The 18,914-nt window shown below is 51.6% G+C and overlaps 1 protein-coding gene across 2 annotated transcripts in view; it reads left to right on the top strand.

Moving 5' to 3' along the window:
- Window positions 1–18,914, top strand: part of PTPN5 (protein tyrosine phosphatase non-receptor type 5) — a 57,093-nt gene that overhangs the window by 27,897 nt on the left and 10,282 nt on the right. Inside the window, exons 2-7 of one of the 2 annotated variants that reach the window (XM_043874887.1) lie at window positions 3,449–3,580; window positions 15,400–15,593; window positions 16,142–16,249; window positions 16,496–16,573; window positions 17,065–17,306; window positions 18,447–18,636. In XM_043874887.1, coding sequence (XP_043730822.1) covers window positions 15,420–15,593; window positions 16,142–16,249; window positions 16,496–16,573; window positions 17,065–17,306; window positions 18,447–18,636 — 792 coding nt within the window. In that variant the 5' untranslated portion in view covers window positions 3,449–3,580; window positions 15,400–15,419. The remainder of the gene's footprint in view (window positions 1–3,448; window positions 3,581–15,399; window positions 15,594–16,141; window positions 16,250–16,495; window positions 16,574–17,064; window positions 17,307–18,446; window positions 18,637–18,914) is intronic. The other variant, XM_043874884.1, reaches the window with a different exon arrangement.

Here is an 18,914-nt window from a genome sequence, read left to right as displayed (position 1 = left end):
AACTAAGATGTGTGTGTCTCCAGGGAGGAGTTAGGAGGAGTTGGGTGACGTCACCATGTCTGTCTCCATCTGTGCTCTTCCTCTGGGAAGCCTGCCTGCCAGGGCCCAGGCAAGTTATGTGCCCCTCTAGACATCTTGATTGATACTGAAATAACTTTTTGTCTGTTTCCTCCATGGGGCCATGAGCTCTTCGAAGGCAACTGCCTCTCTCTTCCGTCCTCCATGGCAGCATTTATTCACTCATCTCTTCATCCGTTTACTCACTATTCATTGACAACCTCCATGTGCCGGGCACTCTGTAAGTACTAGAGATTCAACAGTGAGCCAACCTGAGAAAATTTTACCCCTCACGGGATGGGATCGTGAACTAGTTAAGAGCAGGCATTCTGAACCCAAACGTGGCTCCACCACTGGGGTGATTGTGGGCAGGCTACTTAACCTCTCAGCGCCTTCCATTTACAAAAATGGCAAGAATAATGTTCACTCCTATGTGGAATTGTTGGAGAATGAAATGAATGAATAGAGCTCAAAACAGTGCCTGGAATGTAGCAAGTATTATATAAACATTTGTGGGACTTCCCTGGTGATCCAGTGGCTGAGTCCAGGCTCTCAATGCAGGGATCTGGGTTCGATCCGCGGTCAAGGAACTATGTCCCACATGCTGAAACTAAAAAAAATTCCATGTGCTGCGGTAAAAATTGAAGATCCTACGTGCTGCAGCTAAGACTTGACACAACCAAATAAATAAATAAATGTTTTTAAAAAATACATAGGCATTGCTATTAAGGTAAAGATAGACAATAAATAAGGAAAATATAAAGTAGGGAAGATGGTGATAGTGTTATGGAGAAATTAAAACCAAGAAAGGGGGGGTTGGAAAGGACTGGGACTCGGGGGGTGAGGTGGGATGGGGCTTGGCATTATAAATAGGGTAGCCCTGAAACCTGATAAGGAGTCAGTCAGTCAGTTCAGTCACTCAGTCGTGTCCGACTATTTGCAACCCCATGAATCACAGCAAGCCAGGCCTCCCTGTCCATCACAAACTCCCGGAGTTTATTTCCATAGTTTTCATCAGCCAAAACCACTGACCTAAGCTTCTACTTGGACCTAAAAGGAGATGGAGATACACAGGCCCAGCGACTTGGGACATTGGGCCTTTAGAATGAGCCCACAGGCGTAGCAAGCAGTTGCATAATGATGGTGTAAAAATACAGCCCTTGAGTAATCTCTTCCCTTCCCAGCTGTCTTCCCCACTGGGCAAGGCTAAGAGGCAAGGCAGAGTGAGGACCAGCCATGCCTGGGTGACTCACTCATTCCTACACGCAATGCCAGGTGGGAGTGACACAGCCAACATTCCCGGGGCCGCGGTCACCCAGACCTGAGCTGGCGCCAAGCAGGTCATCCAGTCCTCCCAGACTGAGATTTCTGGGTGAAAACATCATCAGGCATCGCCGACACCTGCAGGCAGCCCACAGCTGCCCCCGGGACAGGCACACTCGCTCACATGCCCGGAGGCGTTCCATGCAGGCGCACACGTGCTCGTGTTTGCTCTCACTTGTCATAGCCTCATGCCCATGTGTTCACGTGCATGTCATACCCACACTCAGTCCCCTGGGCACACACAGCTCCCACACCTGTGAGTCTTTTCCTCTCGCACACCCAAGACCTCTCAGGTCCATCGCCCTGTCATCCAGCCCTTTCCACTAGAGATGCTGCTTAGAGGCGGACACACTTGCTTGTTCACTGTTTCCTCTTTAGGTCTCGTTCTTTCCTGAAGCCACGCCCCCTTCTCCTGCACCTGCAGATAAGCAGGCTTGTTCCTTCCCTCTGCTTCTCCACCCTGTCCCCAACCCTGACAGCATGCAGTTCCCAGGTGCTGAGGTGGACAAGGGCGTGCACACGCTCCCCTGTGTGCACGTGCACACATAGGTGTTTTCCCAGCGTGCGCACACTCTTCTCCACATGCTCACCCTCCTCTTGTACTTCCCCCTCGCTTGCTCACTTCCTTGCTCATTTACTTGCTCACAGTCACCCAAACACATTTATACATGCAAACTCACACTCCCCAATCCCCCTTCTGTGTGTAGGTGTTCACATTTGCAAGCCTGCTGATGCTGGGGCCTCGGCTCCTGCCGAATAGCACCAGTGCAGGCCTGGCCTGGCCTGGAACCAGCAGCTTCCTCAGGGGTGTGGGGCAGAGGAAAGAGGTGAATGAGACAACAGCAGGGGCTTCCCTGGCTTCCCTGGTGGCTCAGTGGTAAAGGATCCGCCTGCCGATGCAAGAGACACAGGTTCGATCCCTGATCCCTGATCCCAGAGGAGCCCTCATGCCGCAGAGCAGCTAAGCCCACACTCCACAACCATTAAGCCTGCGCTCTAGACCTGGGGAGCTGCAGCTACTGAGTCCAAGCACCCTGGAGCCCGTGCTCCACCACAAGAGAAGCCAGTGCAGTGAGAGGCCCACACACCACCACTGGGGGGTAGTCCCTGCTTGACACAGCCAGAGGAAAACCCACGCAGCCACAGAAACCCAGCACAACGAAAGATAAACAAAGAGAAAATTATTTTTTTAAAAAGACGACAGTAGATGCTGATAGTGGCATGATGTCACCGTGCGTTGTTCACAGCACCTCCAGCAGGCAACTTCACGGGCAGGCCTGTTCCTGACGTTGGCAGGGACCGAGGTCAGACCGCAGGTGGGGCACCACCCCCTGCCCAGTCCTGCAGTGAGGGCCCTCGTGTGCATGCGCAGGGGCACGTCAGTCCGTGCGTGCAAGCATGGTCCACACTCCACCCTGCTAGCTGACCCCTGGTCACCCCTCAGACCTAAAGATACTCTTGGGGAAGGCCCTGTCTCCCCTCAGAAGGATGTTCCTGCCTTCCTGAAGGCTTCAGGCCACTTGAACAGAGGGTCCTGGGGTCCTTACCTTCAAAGCATGGCCTGAAAAGAGGGGCATGGGCACATCTCCTGGGCCTGGTGGACCTCTCATCTCCTGGGGAGTGGTGTGGCCAGAAGGGAGGGAGCACAGGGTCCTGCTCAGCCTGGCAGCCTGGGGCTGACCCAACTCCAGGGTTTGTTTTTTTTTTTTTTTTAAGCTGTGTTGGGTCTTCATTGCTGTGTGGTCTTTCCTCTAGCTGCAGCAAGTGGCAGCTACTCTCTGGTTGTGGCCTTTCATTGCGGTGGCTTCTCTTGCCGTGGTACACAGGCTCTAGGGCACCCGGGCTGCAGTAGCTGTGACACGTGGGCTCTGTAGTTGCGGCCCCTGGGATCTAGAGCACAGGCTTAGTAGTCGTGGTACACAGGCTTAGTTGCTCTGTGGCACACGGGATCTTACTGAACCAGGGATCAAACCCATGTCTCCTGCACTGGCAGGCAGATTCTTTACCACTGGACCACAAGGGAAGCCCCAACCCCAGGGATCTTAACAGGAGTTGGTTAATCCTGCAGGGGCATCTATGGAGACAGTCACCAAGGCGTGGAATCTCCCTCCAGAAAGCCAATGAAATTACTGACGGCTTGTTGGTGAACCAGTTCAGAGAAAGAGAAACTCAGGGGTCCGTGGCAGTCAGCTCCGTTTCAGTAAGTCTATGAATCGTGGCAGAGTCCTCTCTCTACAACTCTCCCAGTTCCAGGATGTGGACAGCTTGAAGGGTCCTCTGCTTTCGTTCATTCTTTCCACTCTGGCCCTTGGCCCCACTTCCAGCTCAACTGGTTTCGTTTAGACTTGGGCAAGTCTAAGGAGAGGTTAATGATGGTTGGTAGCTTTAGAATACTGTCAGGCATACTCCGCTGTGTGCGGCCTGGTTATCTTCAGAGGTCCTCACAAGGCCCCTCTCTGGTTTCATTCATTTATTTCTGTCTTTTGTCTCCCACTGCCATGTCCCTTCTCCCTGTGGCTAATGTTTCATGTAGTTAATGATGTTTCATGAGTATTTTGTTCGTTTGTTTCTGTGCTATTGCAGAACAGGGGGCAATATTGTGTGCATGTGTGTATATTTTAAACTTGGGTCTGTTGCATTCAGTCTCATTCTTTTTGTCAGCAGCCCTGTTTCTGAGCTCCTTCCACAGTGCCGTGTGTCCTCTGACCCTTTGCTTCCGAGGCCTGCAGTGTATTCCCCAGTGTGTCTCTGGCTCTGCACATGGCCTACCAGCGCCCCCAAGGATGGGCATGGAGGGGCCCGCCTCCTCCCACCCCACCGCAGGTAGCACAGGAGGGAACTTCAGCTCATGTGTTTCCTGGGACGGTGTAAGGACTTTTTTCTTTCTTTCTTTCTTTTTTTTTTTTTTTTTTGAGCAGAAGCTCTCATTTCCAGAGTTTTCTACTTCCCAGATTGGTTCCAGCAGTGAATCTGAAAGAAACCGGAACACAGAAAACCAGGAGGAAGTGGTGTGGGTGGAGGCTGGGGAGATACACAGGAGCATGCTGGGCCATTATAGATGGCCATGGCAAGGATCCGGGTCCTTCTCCCAAGAATGAGGGGAAGCCATTGAACAAAACTACAGCAAGGGCTCAGATTTGTTTGCTTTTTTTTTTTTTTTTTAAGGGAACAGTGGATCTTTAGCGCTAGAAGGACCCTTAGAGACTGCTCGGCACACTCTGAATTTACAGTAGACCTCTGAGGGCCCACAGAGGCCATGAGATGCCCAGGGTCACACAGCCCACTAGTTAACAGAGCCAGAACTGCTCCCCAGGCTCCCTGACACTTGGCCAGTGTTGTGAGCCTCCCTGGTTGCCAAGGGCTATCTGAAGGCAGCAGCCTCTGCTGGGCTGGGGTTTGTTATCCTATCTGTCCCTGGACGGGGGAGGCAAGATCTTGGGTCGACCTTGCTCATCCCCTATCCCCTGGACTTTCTAAGACCCCTGAGGGCACTTACCAGGACCCACCAAGGAACCCCAAGTCAGGACCCAGCCTCCTGCTTCCAGGGAGGGAGGCCCTAGGCTATCAGACACCCACAGACAGCCCTGTGAAACATCCCTTGCTGGCTCAATGAGTGAGAACCAATACAGAGGGTTAAAGACATGCACGCCAATCCTGGTTCTGCCTTTTACTCTCTAGACCTCAGTTTCCTCATCTGTGAAGTGGGAGCATGGAGCAAGAGGCTCTCCCAAGTCTGTCCCCCACCTCACTCCATGTTGCTGCTTTAGTCTCAGGCACTTGGAACCTCTGGTACCCACCTCCCAGGACCTTTCCATCTGTTCTTTTAGTTCTCACCGTGGGCTCGAGGGAGGAGGGCACTGCACCCTCAGAGTTTCATTGACCCTTTTCACCCTTGTACTTCTGGGCCTCCGCTCCAGAGAGGCACAAAGAACCAAGCCTTTGTTTGCAGCAACAAAGCTGTTTGCAATTTCAGATAGAACCGTTTTATTATATCCCATCCAAAGAGTACTTGAGTTGCCTTTTGTTTTGGAAGCTTGTTAGCATTTCAGATTTAATTAACTGACAGAGACAAAGCTGCCCCACTTCCGCCACCCCCAGCCCATGCCCACTCCATCTACCGACCCCAGGTGCCCGCCGGCAGCCTCAAAGCCCCTGCCCACGTGGGGTGCGGGGCCCCCACTGTCCTCCTGAGGGGCTCACCTGGCAGATGAAAGGAGAGTCCTGCTGCCTGCCCCTCGTGCTCCCCTCCCGTCTTCCCCTTCCTCTCTAAATTCTGCTGCTGTTTACTGAGTGTTCACCGTGTGCCAGGGACCAGGCGAAGCACGGGGCATTTTTTTATCTGATAGCATCCTCAGACCCCAGCTAGCAAGGCTGAGTGGATCTGTTGCCCAGAGGAGAGATTGAGTCACTTCCCCAGGGCCACACAGGCTTCAGTGGCACCATCGGGCTTCAAACCTAAGTCTGGGTGACTCCAGAGCTTTTGTTGGGAGTCCCCACAGAACAAGCTTCCTGTCCAGAAACAAGCCCCTTATAGGGACTGCAGGGGCTGCAGTCCCAGGTCCAAGAGCTGGTTCTTGTTACAGGCGTATTGCCCTTTACTGCACTTCGCTTTTTCCAGCTTTTCACGAATTGAAGGTTTGTGGCAACCCTGTGTCAAGCAAGTCTGACAGTGCCGTCTTTACAGCAGCATTATTTTTTAAAGTTGTACGTTGTGTTTTTTTTTTAGATATAATGCTGCTGCTGCTGCTGCTGCTAAGTCACTTCAGTCGTGTCCGACTCTGTGTGACCCCATAGACGGCAGCCCACCAGGCTCCCCCATCCCTGGGAGTCTCCAGGCAAGAACACTGGAGTGGGTTGCCATTTCCTTCTCCAGTGTGTGAAAGTGAAAAGTGAAAGTGAAGTCGCTCAGTCATGTCCAACTCTTAGCGACCCCCATGGACCACAGCCTACCAGGCTCCTCCATCCATGGGATTTTCCAGGCAAGAGTACTGGAGTGGGGTGCCATTGCCTTCTCTGAGATATAATGCTACTGCACATTTAATAGACTTTAGGAGAGTATAAATGTAACTTTGTATGCATTGGGAAACCAAATAATTAGTGTGACTTGCTTTATTGCACTATTTGCTTTATTGTAGTGGCCTGGAACTGAACCCATAGTGTCTCTGAGGTACTTGGAAATCTGCTTCCCAAGAGCAGCCACACGTTGGTTGTATTCTCATCTCTTGATGGGCCCCCTTCCCCTAGCACAGCCTCCTTGGGGGTCTGCAAACAGCACTCATCCTCCTGCCCCTCTAACCTCTACTCCCTTCCTCCCTACAGTGAGGTAGGAGCAGCAATCCTATAAGCAAGTGTCCATGTCTGAGGGTGAGGTTTCAGACACAGTGATGGGCTGTGGCTCCAAGCACCATTTCCCACAGGGATGAGGCCACACTTGTGAACACATGGAGGGTCAGGCATGTGTTCTTAAGAATGCCCTGGTAAGGAGAGCAGACACCAGAGCTAGTCTTATCTGGTTGGTTGGTTCATGGTATGGGCTTTGGCTGCAAGCTGCCTAGGTTCTAGTCTTAGCTTCTGCCCATTATTAGCTGACCTCGGCCAAGTGACTTAGTTCGCACGTGCCTCAGTTTCCTCATCTGTAAAATGGGAGTGAGAGCAGTACCTCCTAGGACTGATGAAGATTAAATGGGTTAATATACATGAAGCACTTAGAACAGCGCTCACATGTGGTGAGCACTTGGTAGGCGTTAGCCCTCAGGGGTCCTGGCTCTGCCTGCGGCTGGCTGCTGACCTACGGCAAGCCACTTTCCCTCTCGGCCTCAGTTTCCCCGTTTGAGAAAGCAGCGGACTAGACCAGATGCCCCTCGGGGCCAGTCACGCTCTGCCCATCAGTGGTTCTAGAAGCCCTGGCCAGGCTAAGCGTGGTGTTCTGCTGGTCAGCAGCCCTGTGACTGTGGGCATGGTGGGGAAGTCCTTCCTGGCCAGGTTTGGGAAGGGAAGAAAAGCTGAATGGGCCAGGAGCTCCCTCCTCATGTCAACAGGAACAGGCTGAGCCAGCCTCCGGCTCCAGTCCTGGTGGCTGGCAGCTGGCAGCTCCAAGGATGAGTCACCAGCAGGAGCAGCCATGGGTTCTTAGGCTCGGGTGTTGCCAGCCCCAGGGCACACCCTGGCTGCAGAGTTTGGTGGTGGGACCTGGGTGCCAGGTGACAGGAGAGGGGTCGTGGTGTTCATACTTGCCAAGTAAACTCTCAAGGCCATTTGCCTGCATGCCCTACCCAGAGCCCCTAGAGCTTTGGCCCAGGGTACAGAGCCCCTGCCTTCCCATGCGCCTCCCTTTCATATGATGCAGGCTTTGAGGAGCCATCAGCCAGGATCAGGCACAAAAGCCACACCACCACCCCCATGCTGCTGGTTAGGGGTCAAGGATCCCCCAGACACAGGGACTCCCTCTTTCCCTCCCAGGTTCTCACTGTCTCCCCGCCTTTGCCGTAGTGACCCTTTCCTGAGAAGCAGTTTGGGAAAGCAGAAAGATCAGTGGGTATCAGGAAGGCCGGGGTTTGCCTCTTGGATCTGCCTGTACTTGGGCAAGCCACTTGAGCTCGTTCAGCACAATTTCCATGCCTGAAAAATCCCCTTCACCCTATGCAGGGGGCAGGCCGGCGAGGAGCCGGGTGTTCTGTCGCTGTCAGCAAGCTGCCTCTGAGTCAGGGCTCTGTGCCTGACAGAGGAGCTACCTCGCTGTGAACTACTGTAAAGCCAGTCCTTGACACCAGCACCCGCCTCTCACCGGCAGAACGGGGCTGGTGATGCTAATGCCTACCTCACGGGGCTGCCAAGAGGAGCAAGAGCAGCTGCATGCACACAGGCGCTCTGGGAGCTGCTGGGGGCCTGCCCAGAGAGCTGGCGCGCTCGTTTCAGAGCAGGACAGCGAGTGGAAGGGCAGAGTGAGGAGAAGGGCCCGTGTGATCTCTCGGAGCAGAACCCAAAGAGCAAAGTGGCCCAAGACCTCGGGTCCATGTGGGCAGGCACTGTGTTGTTCACCGATGTATGTGCTGTGCTGAGTCTGTGAGTCGTGTCCGACTCTTTGCAACCCCATGGACTGTAGCCCGCCAGGCACCTCTGTGCATGGGGATTCTCCAGGCAAGAGTACTGGGGTGGGTGGCCATGCCCTCCTCCAGGGGATCTTCCCAACACAGGGATCAGACCCAGGTCTCGCACATTGCAGGCGGGTTCTGTCCCATCTGAGCCACCAGGGAAGTCCGTTCACTGCTCTGTATGTATCCACAAAACCTAGTCCGGTGCTTGGCACAGCACATAATTGGTGCTCAACGTGTGTTGAACTCACACATGAATGAGCAGAGACTAAAATCAGCCCAGTTGTCTACCTCCCCACTTCTGCCACCTGATCACAGACCGTCGCTCCCCACCCCTGAGATCTGAGGTTCTTAACCTGAAGTCCATGGATCCCCTCTAGAACTATATACAGAACTGAGAGTGTGTTTGTGTGTGTAGGCATCTTCCTGAGTGAAGACATGTTAGATTTCTGTCCAGGAAAGGCTTTAAATAAGCCCGGTCCTGAAAGGTACAGAGCTCAGTTGGATTCACCTGGACTCCAGGACTGCCAGGTACTCTGTGAGTTTAAAAAAAAAAAAGACCAGCCTCCACACTTGTCTCTGAAAGGTACATACAGGCCCCTTCAAACCTACAGTTTTTCTTCCACCCCCATAAGGTGCCAGGCAGTTAACCTGCCATCTTTCATATGCAAAAGTGATGATGGAGCATCGTCAGGGGGCCAGTGTTCTGAGTGGCTGCGCTCCTGTGGGTGGGTCTCACAGAGCCTTGTACGTCCTCTCTGTCTCTCCAGTCCCCCACTTGGATTCGGATGTGACAGGTGAGAGTCAGGGCCCTGAACCCAGGAGTATTAATCAGGCCTTGTAATATCAGAACGGTACCCTCCTTTAAAAAATATTTTTCCTCATTACAAATATTAATAAATATATATGTATATGCATATATATTTATCTCTATATGTATGTGCCTATTTACTTATTATAGGAAATTTAGAGTAAGTAACAATGAAAAATATCACTCCATTCTCACCATCCTCCAAAAACTATTGTTACTACCCTACTTCTGTTCTTCCCATGCACCGTGTATGAGGTTCATTGAGCACTTACTATGTGCCCAGCGTCCACTGTGCTTCATGCTCTCTGAGCACCACTTGAGTTAATCTGTCATCTTTTTGTTGTTGTTGTTGAATTTTACCTGCAATGGGTCTTCATTGCATGAACTTTTCTAGTTGTGGCACACGGGCTGAGTTTCCCTGAAGCATATGAGATCTTAGTTCCCCAACCAGGGAATGAAGCCTCGTCCCCTGCATTGGAAGGCAGATTCTCAACCACTGAACCTCCAGGGAAGTCCCCAACCTCTCTTCATTCATTGGGGATTCTCCACCTTTTTATATGCATGTTTATACTTTCTTAGTTTTTGAGGCCAAGCAGAGCAGGCTGTTTTGTAACTTTGCCTTTCTTACTCCACACCATCGAAATTTCTTCCCCTGTTATTAAATATTCATCTACAGAGTCATTTTTAACAGCAGCATGATGATGTTTTATTGCAGGCAGATTCCAGGCTTCTCAGACTGGGGTGCATGTACCCCTGAGGGCAAAGCCACAGGATAAATGTAGAACATTTTCCTGAAGCATAAATTTGATTCCAAGCTTTGGGAGGGGAAAAAACATTAAGATCAAAACAAGCGCAGATATGCCACAGAATAGAATAAAGAACACCCATGAATTTTAAAATAACACCGCAAAGTCCAGATCATATGACTTGTAGTTTCCCCCAAAGACCCATGTCCCCTCTGCCCTGAAGATGGAGAAACATCTGAGAAGCACTGAGCATTCCCTCTTCTTAAAATCAAGGAAACTGAGACCCTAGAAGGAGAAGGGATTGCCCAGGGTCCAGTGTGTGTGTCACAAGTCAAGCCTGGTGGCCTCTGAGCTGTACCTGTCCCACCAATCCATATTTGCCATCACGTATCAACCACTGTTTCTGAGGGTGTGGGAAAACTTGCGGCTTGAGTAACTGACCTTCTGTTTATCAGTCATGGAAACTTTCGACTTCCTATGTGATCCATCTCTTAACAGTGGGTTTTCTTTTTAACCTTGCTGGCCAGGATCTGAGGTGTCTGCTCAAGTGCTTGGTAACAGTAGCCTCCCAGGGCAAAGGCAGAGGCCCCTAGACTCCACCAGCACTTAGATTTTTCACTTAATGCGCTGTATGGGAAATACGGATCCACTGGTCTGTTTTACCCAGCTGACTTGAGCCTTTAAAGGCAGGAGTTACATTTGGTCATTATTATCTGATGTATCTTGAGCACTTAGTGCCAAGATGGATGCCAGGTGCCAAGTTGGATGTTTCATCTATAGGATCTACTGTCGTCATCACAGCTTTTCTTTTCTTTAAATTTATTTATGTATTCATTTATTTATTTGGTTGTGTTGGGTTCTAGTTGCCGTGCATTGGCTCTCCAGTTGTGGTGTACAGGCTTGCTAGTTGCAGCACGCAGGCTTCGAGGCATGTGGGCTCTTAGTTACTGTACCAGGGATTGAACCCATGTCCCCTGCATTGCAAAGCAGACTCTCAACCATTGAACCACCAGGGAAGTTCCCATCACAACTTTTCAAATGTATTATCATCCTTCTCTATCACTTGTCCATCCTCATTCACTCACCACGGAAATATTTATTGTAGACCTTACAGACTAGGACTGATGCTATATGCTGTGGCCAATCATGATGACCGAAACTGCTCTTTCCATCATGGAACTTACAGAGGACTGGGAAAGATGATATTCAACAAATAATTTGGACACACTGTAGGGAGTGTAATGTAGTTCAAGGGCCTGTTCAGGTTCAGTCCAGTCACTTAGTCATGTCCGACTCTCTGCGACCCCATGGACTGCAGCACGCCAGGCCTCCCTGTCCATCACCAACTCCCAGAGCTTTCTCAAATTCATGTCTATCGAGTCGGTGATGCCATCCAACCATCTCATCCTCTGTCATCCCCTTCTCCTCCCACCTTCAGTCTTTCCCAGCATCAGCGTCTTTTCCAGTGAGTCAGTTCTTTGCATCAGGTGGCCAAAGTATTGGAGTTTCAACTTCAGCATCAGTCCTTCCAATGAATATTTAGGGCTGATTTCCTTTAGGATGGATGGGTTGGATCTCCTTGCAGTCCAAGAGACTCTCAAGAGTTTTCTCTAACACCACAGTTTTTAAGCATCAATTCTTCAGCACTCAGCTTTCTTTATGGTCCAGCTCTCACATCATTACATGACTACTGGAAAAACCATAGCCTTGACTAGATGGGCCTTTGTTGGCAAAGTAACATCTTTGCTTTTTAATATGCTGTCTAGATTGGTCATAGTTTTTCTTCCAAGGAGCAAGCATCTTTTAATTTCATGGCTGCTGTCACCATCTGCAGTGATTTTGGAGCCCTCCAAAATAAATTATCTGTTTCCATTGTTTCCCCCATCTATTTCCCACGAAGTGATGGGACCAGTTGCCATGATCTTAGTTTTTTGACTGTTAAGTTTTAAGCCATCTTTTTTTTTCACTCTCCTCTTTCACTTTCATCAAGAAGCTCTTTAGTTCTTTGATTTCTGCCATAAGGGTATTATCATCTGCATATATGAGGTTATTGTTATTTCTTCCTGCAATCTTGATTCCAGCTTGTGCTTCATCCAGCCCAGCATTTCACATGATGTACTCTGCATATAAGTTAAATAAGCAGGGTGTCAATATACAGCCTTGATATACTCCTTTCCCAATTTGGAACCAGTCTGTTGTTCCCTGGTTCTAACTGTTGCTTCTTGACCTGCATACAGATTTCTCAGGAGGCGGGTAAGGTGGTCTGGTATTCCCATCTCTTGGAGAATTTTCCACAGTTTGTTGTGATCTACACAGTCAAAGGCTTTGGTGTAATCAATAAAGCAGAAGTAGATGTTTTTCTGGAATTGTCTTGCTTTTTTGATGGTCCAACAGATGTTGACAATTTAATCTCTGGCTCCTCTGCATTTTCTAAATCCAGATTCAACATCTGGAAGTTCACGGTTCATGTACTATAGCTAATTCTTCTTAACTATAATCAATCAATAGTTATTAGAAACCTATTATTTGTTTTAGTTCTATGCTAGGCACTATACTAACATTATAAATTTGAACACATAAAAACCATTATGTATTATTGCACTGGAGAAGGGAATGGCAAACCTCTTCAGTATTCTTGCCTTGAGAACCCCATTAACAGTATGGAAAAGCAAAAATATATGATGATGAATTCCCCAGGTTGGTAGGTGCCCAATATGCTCCTGGAAAAGAGTGGAGAAATAACTCCAGAAAGAATGAAGAGACAGAACCAAAGCGAAAACATCGCCCAGTTGTGGATGTGACTGGTGGTGGAAGTAAAATGCGATGCTGTAAAAAACAGTATTGCATAGGAACCTGGAATGTTTGGTCCATGAATCAAGGTAAATTAGAAGTGGTCAAACAGGAGATGGCAAGAGTGAACATCAACATTTTAGGAATCAGTGAACTAAAATGGAATGGAAAGGGGGGTTTAATTCAGATGACCATTACATCTACTACTGTGGCCAAGAATCCCTTAGAAGAAATGGAGTAGCCCTCATAGTCAACAGAAGAGTCTGAAATGCAGTACTTGGGTGCAATCTCAAAAATGACAGAATGATCTCTGTTCGTTTCCAAGGCAAACCATTCAGTATCACAGCAATCCAAGTCTATGCCCCAACCAGTAACACCAAAGAAGCTGAAGTTTGAACATTTCTATGACGACCTACAAGACCTTCTAGAACCAGCACCCAAAAAGGATGTCCTTTTCATCACAGGGGGCTGGAATGCAAAAGTAGGAAGTCAAGAGCTACCTCGAATAACAGGTATATTTGGCTGTGGTGTACAAAATGAAACAGGGCAAAGGCTAACAGAGTTTTGCCAAGAGAATGCACTGGTCATAGCAAACACCCTCTTTCAACAACATAAGAGAAGATTCTACACGTGGACATCACCAGATGGTCAATACCATAATCGATCATATTCTTTGCAGCCAAAGATGGAGAAGCATTATACAGTCAGCAAAAATAAGACCAGGAACTGACTGTGGCTCAGATCATGAACTCCTTATTGCCAAATGCAGACTTAAATTGAAGTAAGTAGGGAAAACCACTAGACCATTCAGGTATGACCTAAAGCAAATCCCTGTCCAAGTGGCTTAGTTCAAACCCACCACTTAGCCTCTCTGCACCTCATCATCCTCTTCTGTAAGATGAGGCTAACAGGAGTGCCAGCTTCATGGGGCACCATGAAGAGTGAATAGATTAACATGCGCAAAGCACTCTGAGCAGGGCTGTGCTCCAAGTGTATTGTTTCTGCTGGCCGTATGAAGGAGAGACGTGGGTTGCCAGGTGTGTATGGCGGGGAGGACCCGCTCTAGGAAACAAATGCTGGAGTTTTGCAGGATGAGTGGGTGTTAACTTGGCACAGTGTTTTGGAGGCAGGTGAGGGGAGCAGGATGTTGGAGGAGTGTTCCTGGCAGAGAGGACAAGATACGCAGAACACAGGGTGTCGGCTCACCTGAGGAACTGCCAAGAAGTGTGGCTGGACCACAGCAGGCCGGGAGCCGTACAGGGTCAGGTCTGGGAAGAGAGGGAAATACTGGCATAGAAGTACAGGCGTCTCCTGGACCCAGCTCTCTGCACCACACGGTTGATCCAGGCAATTGGGAGATGCTCAGTAACTATTTGTCACATAAGCAATCGAGCATGCAGACATGGTGTCTTGGCTATGAGTGTTCCAAGCCCCCCATCCAGAAAAGGAGTCCATTGTCCCATATACATAATATGTGAACTGTCCCAACCCCTCACTGTCAAGCCATACACATCTGTTTTGTTGGTCCCGCTCTCTCTCTCTCTTTTTTTTTTTTTTTTTTTTTTGCCACATCATCACATGGCATGTGGGATCTTACTTCCCCGACCAGGGATTGAACCCATGCCCCCTGCTTTGGAAACAGAGTCTTAACCATTGGACCACTGCCAGGGAAGTCCATGGTCCCTCTCTTGGCAGTAGACTAGCCGGTGTCAGTTTGGATGGGGAGTTCAGTAAGGTCATGCTGCCGGAATCCCCCACTCCACTGGGGCCTCAGCTCTAGCCCAGTGCTGTTCAGACTTGTTTAGTGGTGGCGCCTTGTGTTGAGATGATCTTAGAGGATACCCAGTATATGGAACACCATCGAACAGCTTCCATGGCTGAGGCTTGGACAGGGGGACTCAGAGCACCTGGTCATGACTGGCTCACCCGAGAAAAACGCCAGGGCTCCCTGAAACACAGTTAGAAAACCAAGGGAGGAACTTTGCCCCTGTTTTTGAGTTGTGGAAACTGAGGTCAGAGAGGAGGGGATGTGACTCTTCCAAGGTCACAAAACCAGGGACAGACCCAGAACTGGATCCCAGACATTTGACATCAGTTCCGCTGTCTCAAGGTGGGGCAGGGGCATGCGGCTGTGACCTTGTCAAGTCAGGGTACAGAGCATGAGAGACAAAAACCTGGCGGGCAGGCGTGGGTGAGCTGTTCAGGGTCACGGCCTGGTTATGCCGTGCCTTTTTTCCCCGTCTCTCTCTCTTTTAATTGAGTTTGAGGTGGTTGTTTTTTGTTTCCTTAAGAAATGGGAACAGAATGAAGCTGCGTAAACACCACGATGTTAACTCCCTGAAAAACCTCCTGCCATTTTAACTCTGTTACTGGAGAAATAAAAGAGAAATAATTTGTCCACCCACACTTAGCTCTTTCTGACGAAGGTAGGTGAATATTGCTTTGCTAATCGAGGGTGACTGCTGGAAGTGGAGCCAGGCTGACTGATCTTGGATTGAGAGGAAGCCACGGCAACCCCAGAAGGAGCGCCCCGGGGGGTCAGCAGGGCCGGGGTCACCAGCCACGTTGTCACCTTCTGCAGGTGTCCCCCAGCCGGTAGGGATGGAGGTGCTGGACCAGGCCGAGGGGCCCGCGGCCTCACAGAGAGCGATGCCACCGCCCCCACCTGCTTCACCGCCCTCAGAGCCAGCTCAGAAGCCGCCACCTCGAGGCGCCGGGAGCCACTCCCTCACTGCCAGAAGCAGCCTGTGCCTGTTGGCTGCCTCCCAGTTCCTGGTAAGGACATCACAGGCCTCGCCGGGGCCTGGAGGGAGGGCGGGTTGAGGGACGGCCTCCACTTCCTCCCCAAGATGGCCGCCTCAGGACACAGAGGACTGAGGGGCCTTCCCGGTGTCCCCTCGTGACTGCGGCCTCTCCGGTGTGAGGAGAAGGCTGGAGTTCCAAGCCACAGCCTTGAGAGCTGAGCCCCTCATGCTCTGAGCTCAGAAGCAGGAATGCAGACCCGGCCCCCAGCGCCCCTGGCCCTGTGGGGGTCCTTCTGAGGACTTCCTGTCTCTGGAGGCACCTCTAGGAGACTGTGCCTGTGATGTGTATAACTGGTGGGGTGGCGGGCTTTCCTCTGCAAAGGCTCCCTTAAGTCAGATTTTCTCCAGGAAAAGTCCCAGGCCCTTGCCTCTACTGCACGGTCTGGACCTTGGTGGAGGGTGGGGGGTGTAGGCGGTAGGTTGAGGCTCCAGGTGAGCTCCTGAGGGTGGTGGAATGGGGAGATATGCGGGCAAGGAGGCCGGACTGCGAACTCAGTGTGCTGGCCCTGGCCACCCCAGCTCGCCTGTGGGATGCTCTGGCTCAGCGGCTTTGGCCCCATCTGGACGCAGAACACCACAGACGTCGTCTCCTCCACGCTCACGTTCCTGGAGCGGCTGGGACCCTCGGTGAGTAAGCTCCAGGGAGCCCCAGGGTAGGAGGGAGCGCCTGGGGGCCTCCAGTCCCACCAGCCCCTGCCTGGGGCTTCTTTGAGTTCAGACGATAACCTTCAAAGGCTTGAAACCTGTCCCCTCCCCAGAACCAGGTACGAAGTTCTCAGAGCCTAAATCTTATCCCTGTTGAAATAGATGAGAACGCGCCCCCACCCCCCCCCCACCTCCATCACCCTGAGCTGTTTGTCTGATGTTCCCCAGGCCTGGCTGGGCACTGGGACCTGGGACGTCCCCAGTCTGCTGCTGATCTCTCTGTGTGTGATCCTCGTCACCACCCTGGTAAGGCTCCTCCTGACCCGACCTCGTTGTTCCCCTCCCGTGACCCCAAGACCCAGTTCTCACCTTGTCCCATTTGACCTACGGACTAGACGTTGTGGGTAGGGCTGAGGAGAGGCACCTGTCTTCTCCCACCAATGTGCCCAGGCTGGGGTGGGGGTAGGGAGAGGCACCTTCTTTCTCAAAATTGGTTTGCAGTGTTCTTGGCTGGGGAAGGGAGCTGAGGCAGTGTGAAAACCGGAGTAGGAACACCCCACCCCACCAAGAAAGCTTTAAAGCATAAGAACCTGAGGGTTGAGGAAGGAGAGGGCTGGGAGGACGTGGTTGGGGGATAGCCTCCCATCTAGGTGAGCGGTGGTGCCCTGCAGACAGTTCCCAGGACAACAAGCCAGCTCCAGACACACGGAGGGGCAGGGAGCTCAAGCCCCTGGGCACGCCATCATCCGGGGGCTGCTGCCAGTATGGTCCATGATGCCAGTTATGCCCCCAACTAGGTGTGGCTCTTTCTGAGGGCTCCCCCAGAACCACCCAGCCCGCTGCCCCCCGAGGACAGGCGCCAGTCGGTAAGCCGTCAGCCCTCGTTCACCTACTCGGAGTGGATGGAGGAGAAGGTCGAGGATGACTTCCTGGATCTGGACCCCGTCCCCGAGACCCCTGTGTTCGACTGCGTGATGGACATCAAGCTGGAGGCCGACCCCACCTCCCTGACCGTCAAGGCCATGGGTCTGCAGGAGAGGTGGGTGCGGCAGAGGCGCATGGAGCTCTCGGCTACCTGTCGGAAGGGCAGATGCCTGACTCTGACTCCCAGTGCCCAGCGCAGAGCTGAGCTCATAGCCCCACCAATGCAGACGTGTGCTCTTCAGGTCTGATTCATGCAGATCTGAATGCCCCGAAGTGAACACTAAGAAACATTATTACTGCACACAGACACGTAGGCATGCACAGGTGTACACACATGCACACTCACACATATAACTCTGTGGCTCGGATAGGTTTCTTTACTGTAGGACTTGTTGGGCCCCTTTAACATGCTTGTAGTCATTGTAGATTGACAAGGGGTTGCGTGTAGCCTTCCTCAAAGTCATCCGACCACAGAAGCCTGCTTTCATAGTGTCTCGAAGAGTTCCACAAAGCACATGTTGGGAGGTGTCAGCACGCTCTTTGCAGAGCCTGGCTGGGTTAGCTAGATCCCACCAGGGTTGTGTTGTCCACATGATGTCATGGAAAGAGTGTTGGAGGAGGAGTCAGAAAACCTAGGTTTTTGTTTCAGCCCTGCCACCTCCTTACTGTGTGTGCTTGGGCAATGCTTATCCCCTCTGTGGCTTTCAGTTTCCCTTTCTAGATAATGAGGGTAATGGGCCACTAGACTCTGAACACACAACAGGGTCTGCTCAGTCTGCTTATCCTTGCTCCGCTGTGCTACCCCTGGGATCCCGTCTTCCCCGAGCCTCTCCTGGATGAGACGTCCTTGGAGGCTGCAGCCCTGGGGGTTGGGGTACAGAGGGTGGAGCCCTGTTTCTCTGCCCCAGGCACGTGCCCTCTTGGTGAGCTTCCCCTGGCTCTGGGAGCTGCCTCTGGCAAGGGCCACAGGGGAGTGCAGGGAAGGACTGTATTGAGGAGCCTCACTTGGAATCTTTGGGACTGGGGCCCGAGCCCACACTCAGTTACTCTGCTGCAGGAGGCGGGAGCGGGTGGCGGGCTTAAGCCTTGGGGCTGAGCCTCACACTGTGTTGGGGTGATGTCACACCCACTCCTCTCCCTGGGACCCATCGGGTTCCCACCCCATCTCCCGCTCCCTCATCCTCCTGCTTCAAGGCCCCCAGCTAATGGTCCTCCCTGCCCTTGATACTCACCGCCCCCTTCCTGGTCCTTCCAGGAGGGGCTCCAACGTCTCCCTGACCCTGGACATGTGCACGCCAGGCTGCAACGAGGAGGGCTTCGGCTATCTCATGTCCCCCCGTGAGGAGTCAGCCCGAGAATACCTGCTCAGCGCCTCCCGCGTGCTCCAGGCCGAAGAGCTTCACGAGAAGGCCCTGGACCCCTTCCTGCTGCAGGCAGAATTCTTTGTGAGTCCTCCTGAGTCAGCGCCCCCGCAGGGGCCAGCCCTTTATGCTCATGTTGGTCCCCTGAGCAAGGCTTTGGAACAGGGTACCCCAAACTCAGCATCTGATGAACATCGTTTCATGCTCACCTCTCCTACTGTCTTGGGCAAGCTGCTTCCTCTCTGGGCCTCAGTTTCTCATCCAGAAAATGGGGATAAAGATAACAGGAGTGTTGCAAGGATTCGGAAGATGCAGAATGTGTGCAAAGTGCCCATCAGGTGATTGGTGTTTGTGGCATTCTT

Source organism: Cervus elaphus, chromosome 2 (genome assembly GCF_910594005.1).
Source record: "Cervus elaphus chromosome 2, mCerEla1.1, whole genome shotgun sequence".
In the NCBI taxonomy this organism is placed as follows: Eukaryota; Metazoa; Chordata; class Mammalia; order Artiodactyla; family Cervidae; genus Cervus; species Cervus elaphus.
The sequence above is the reverse complement of the archived record's forward strand: the minus strand, read 5'-3'. Positions and strand labels throughout refer to the sequence as shown.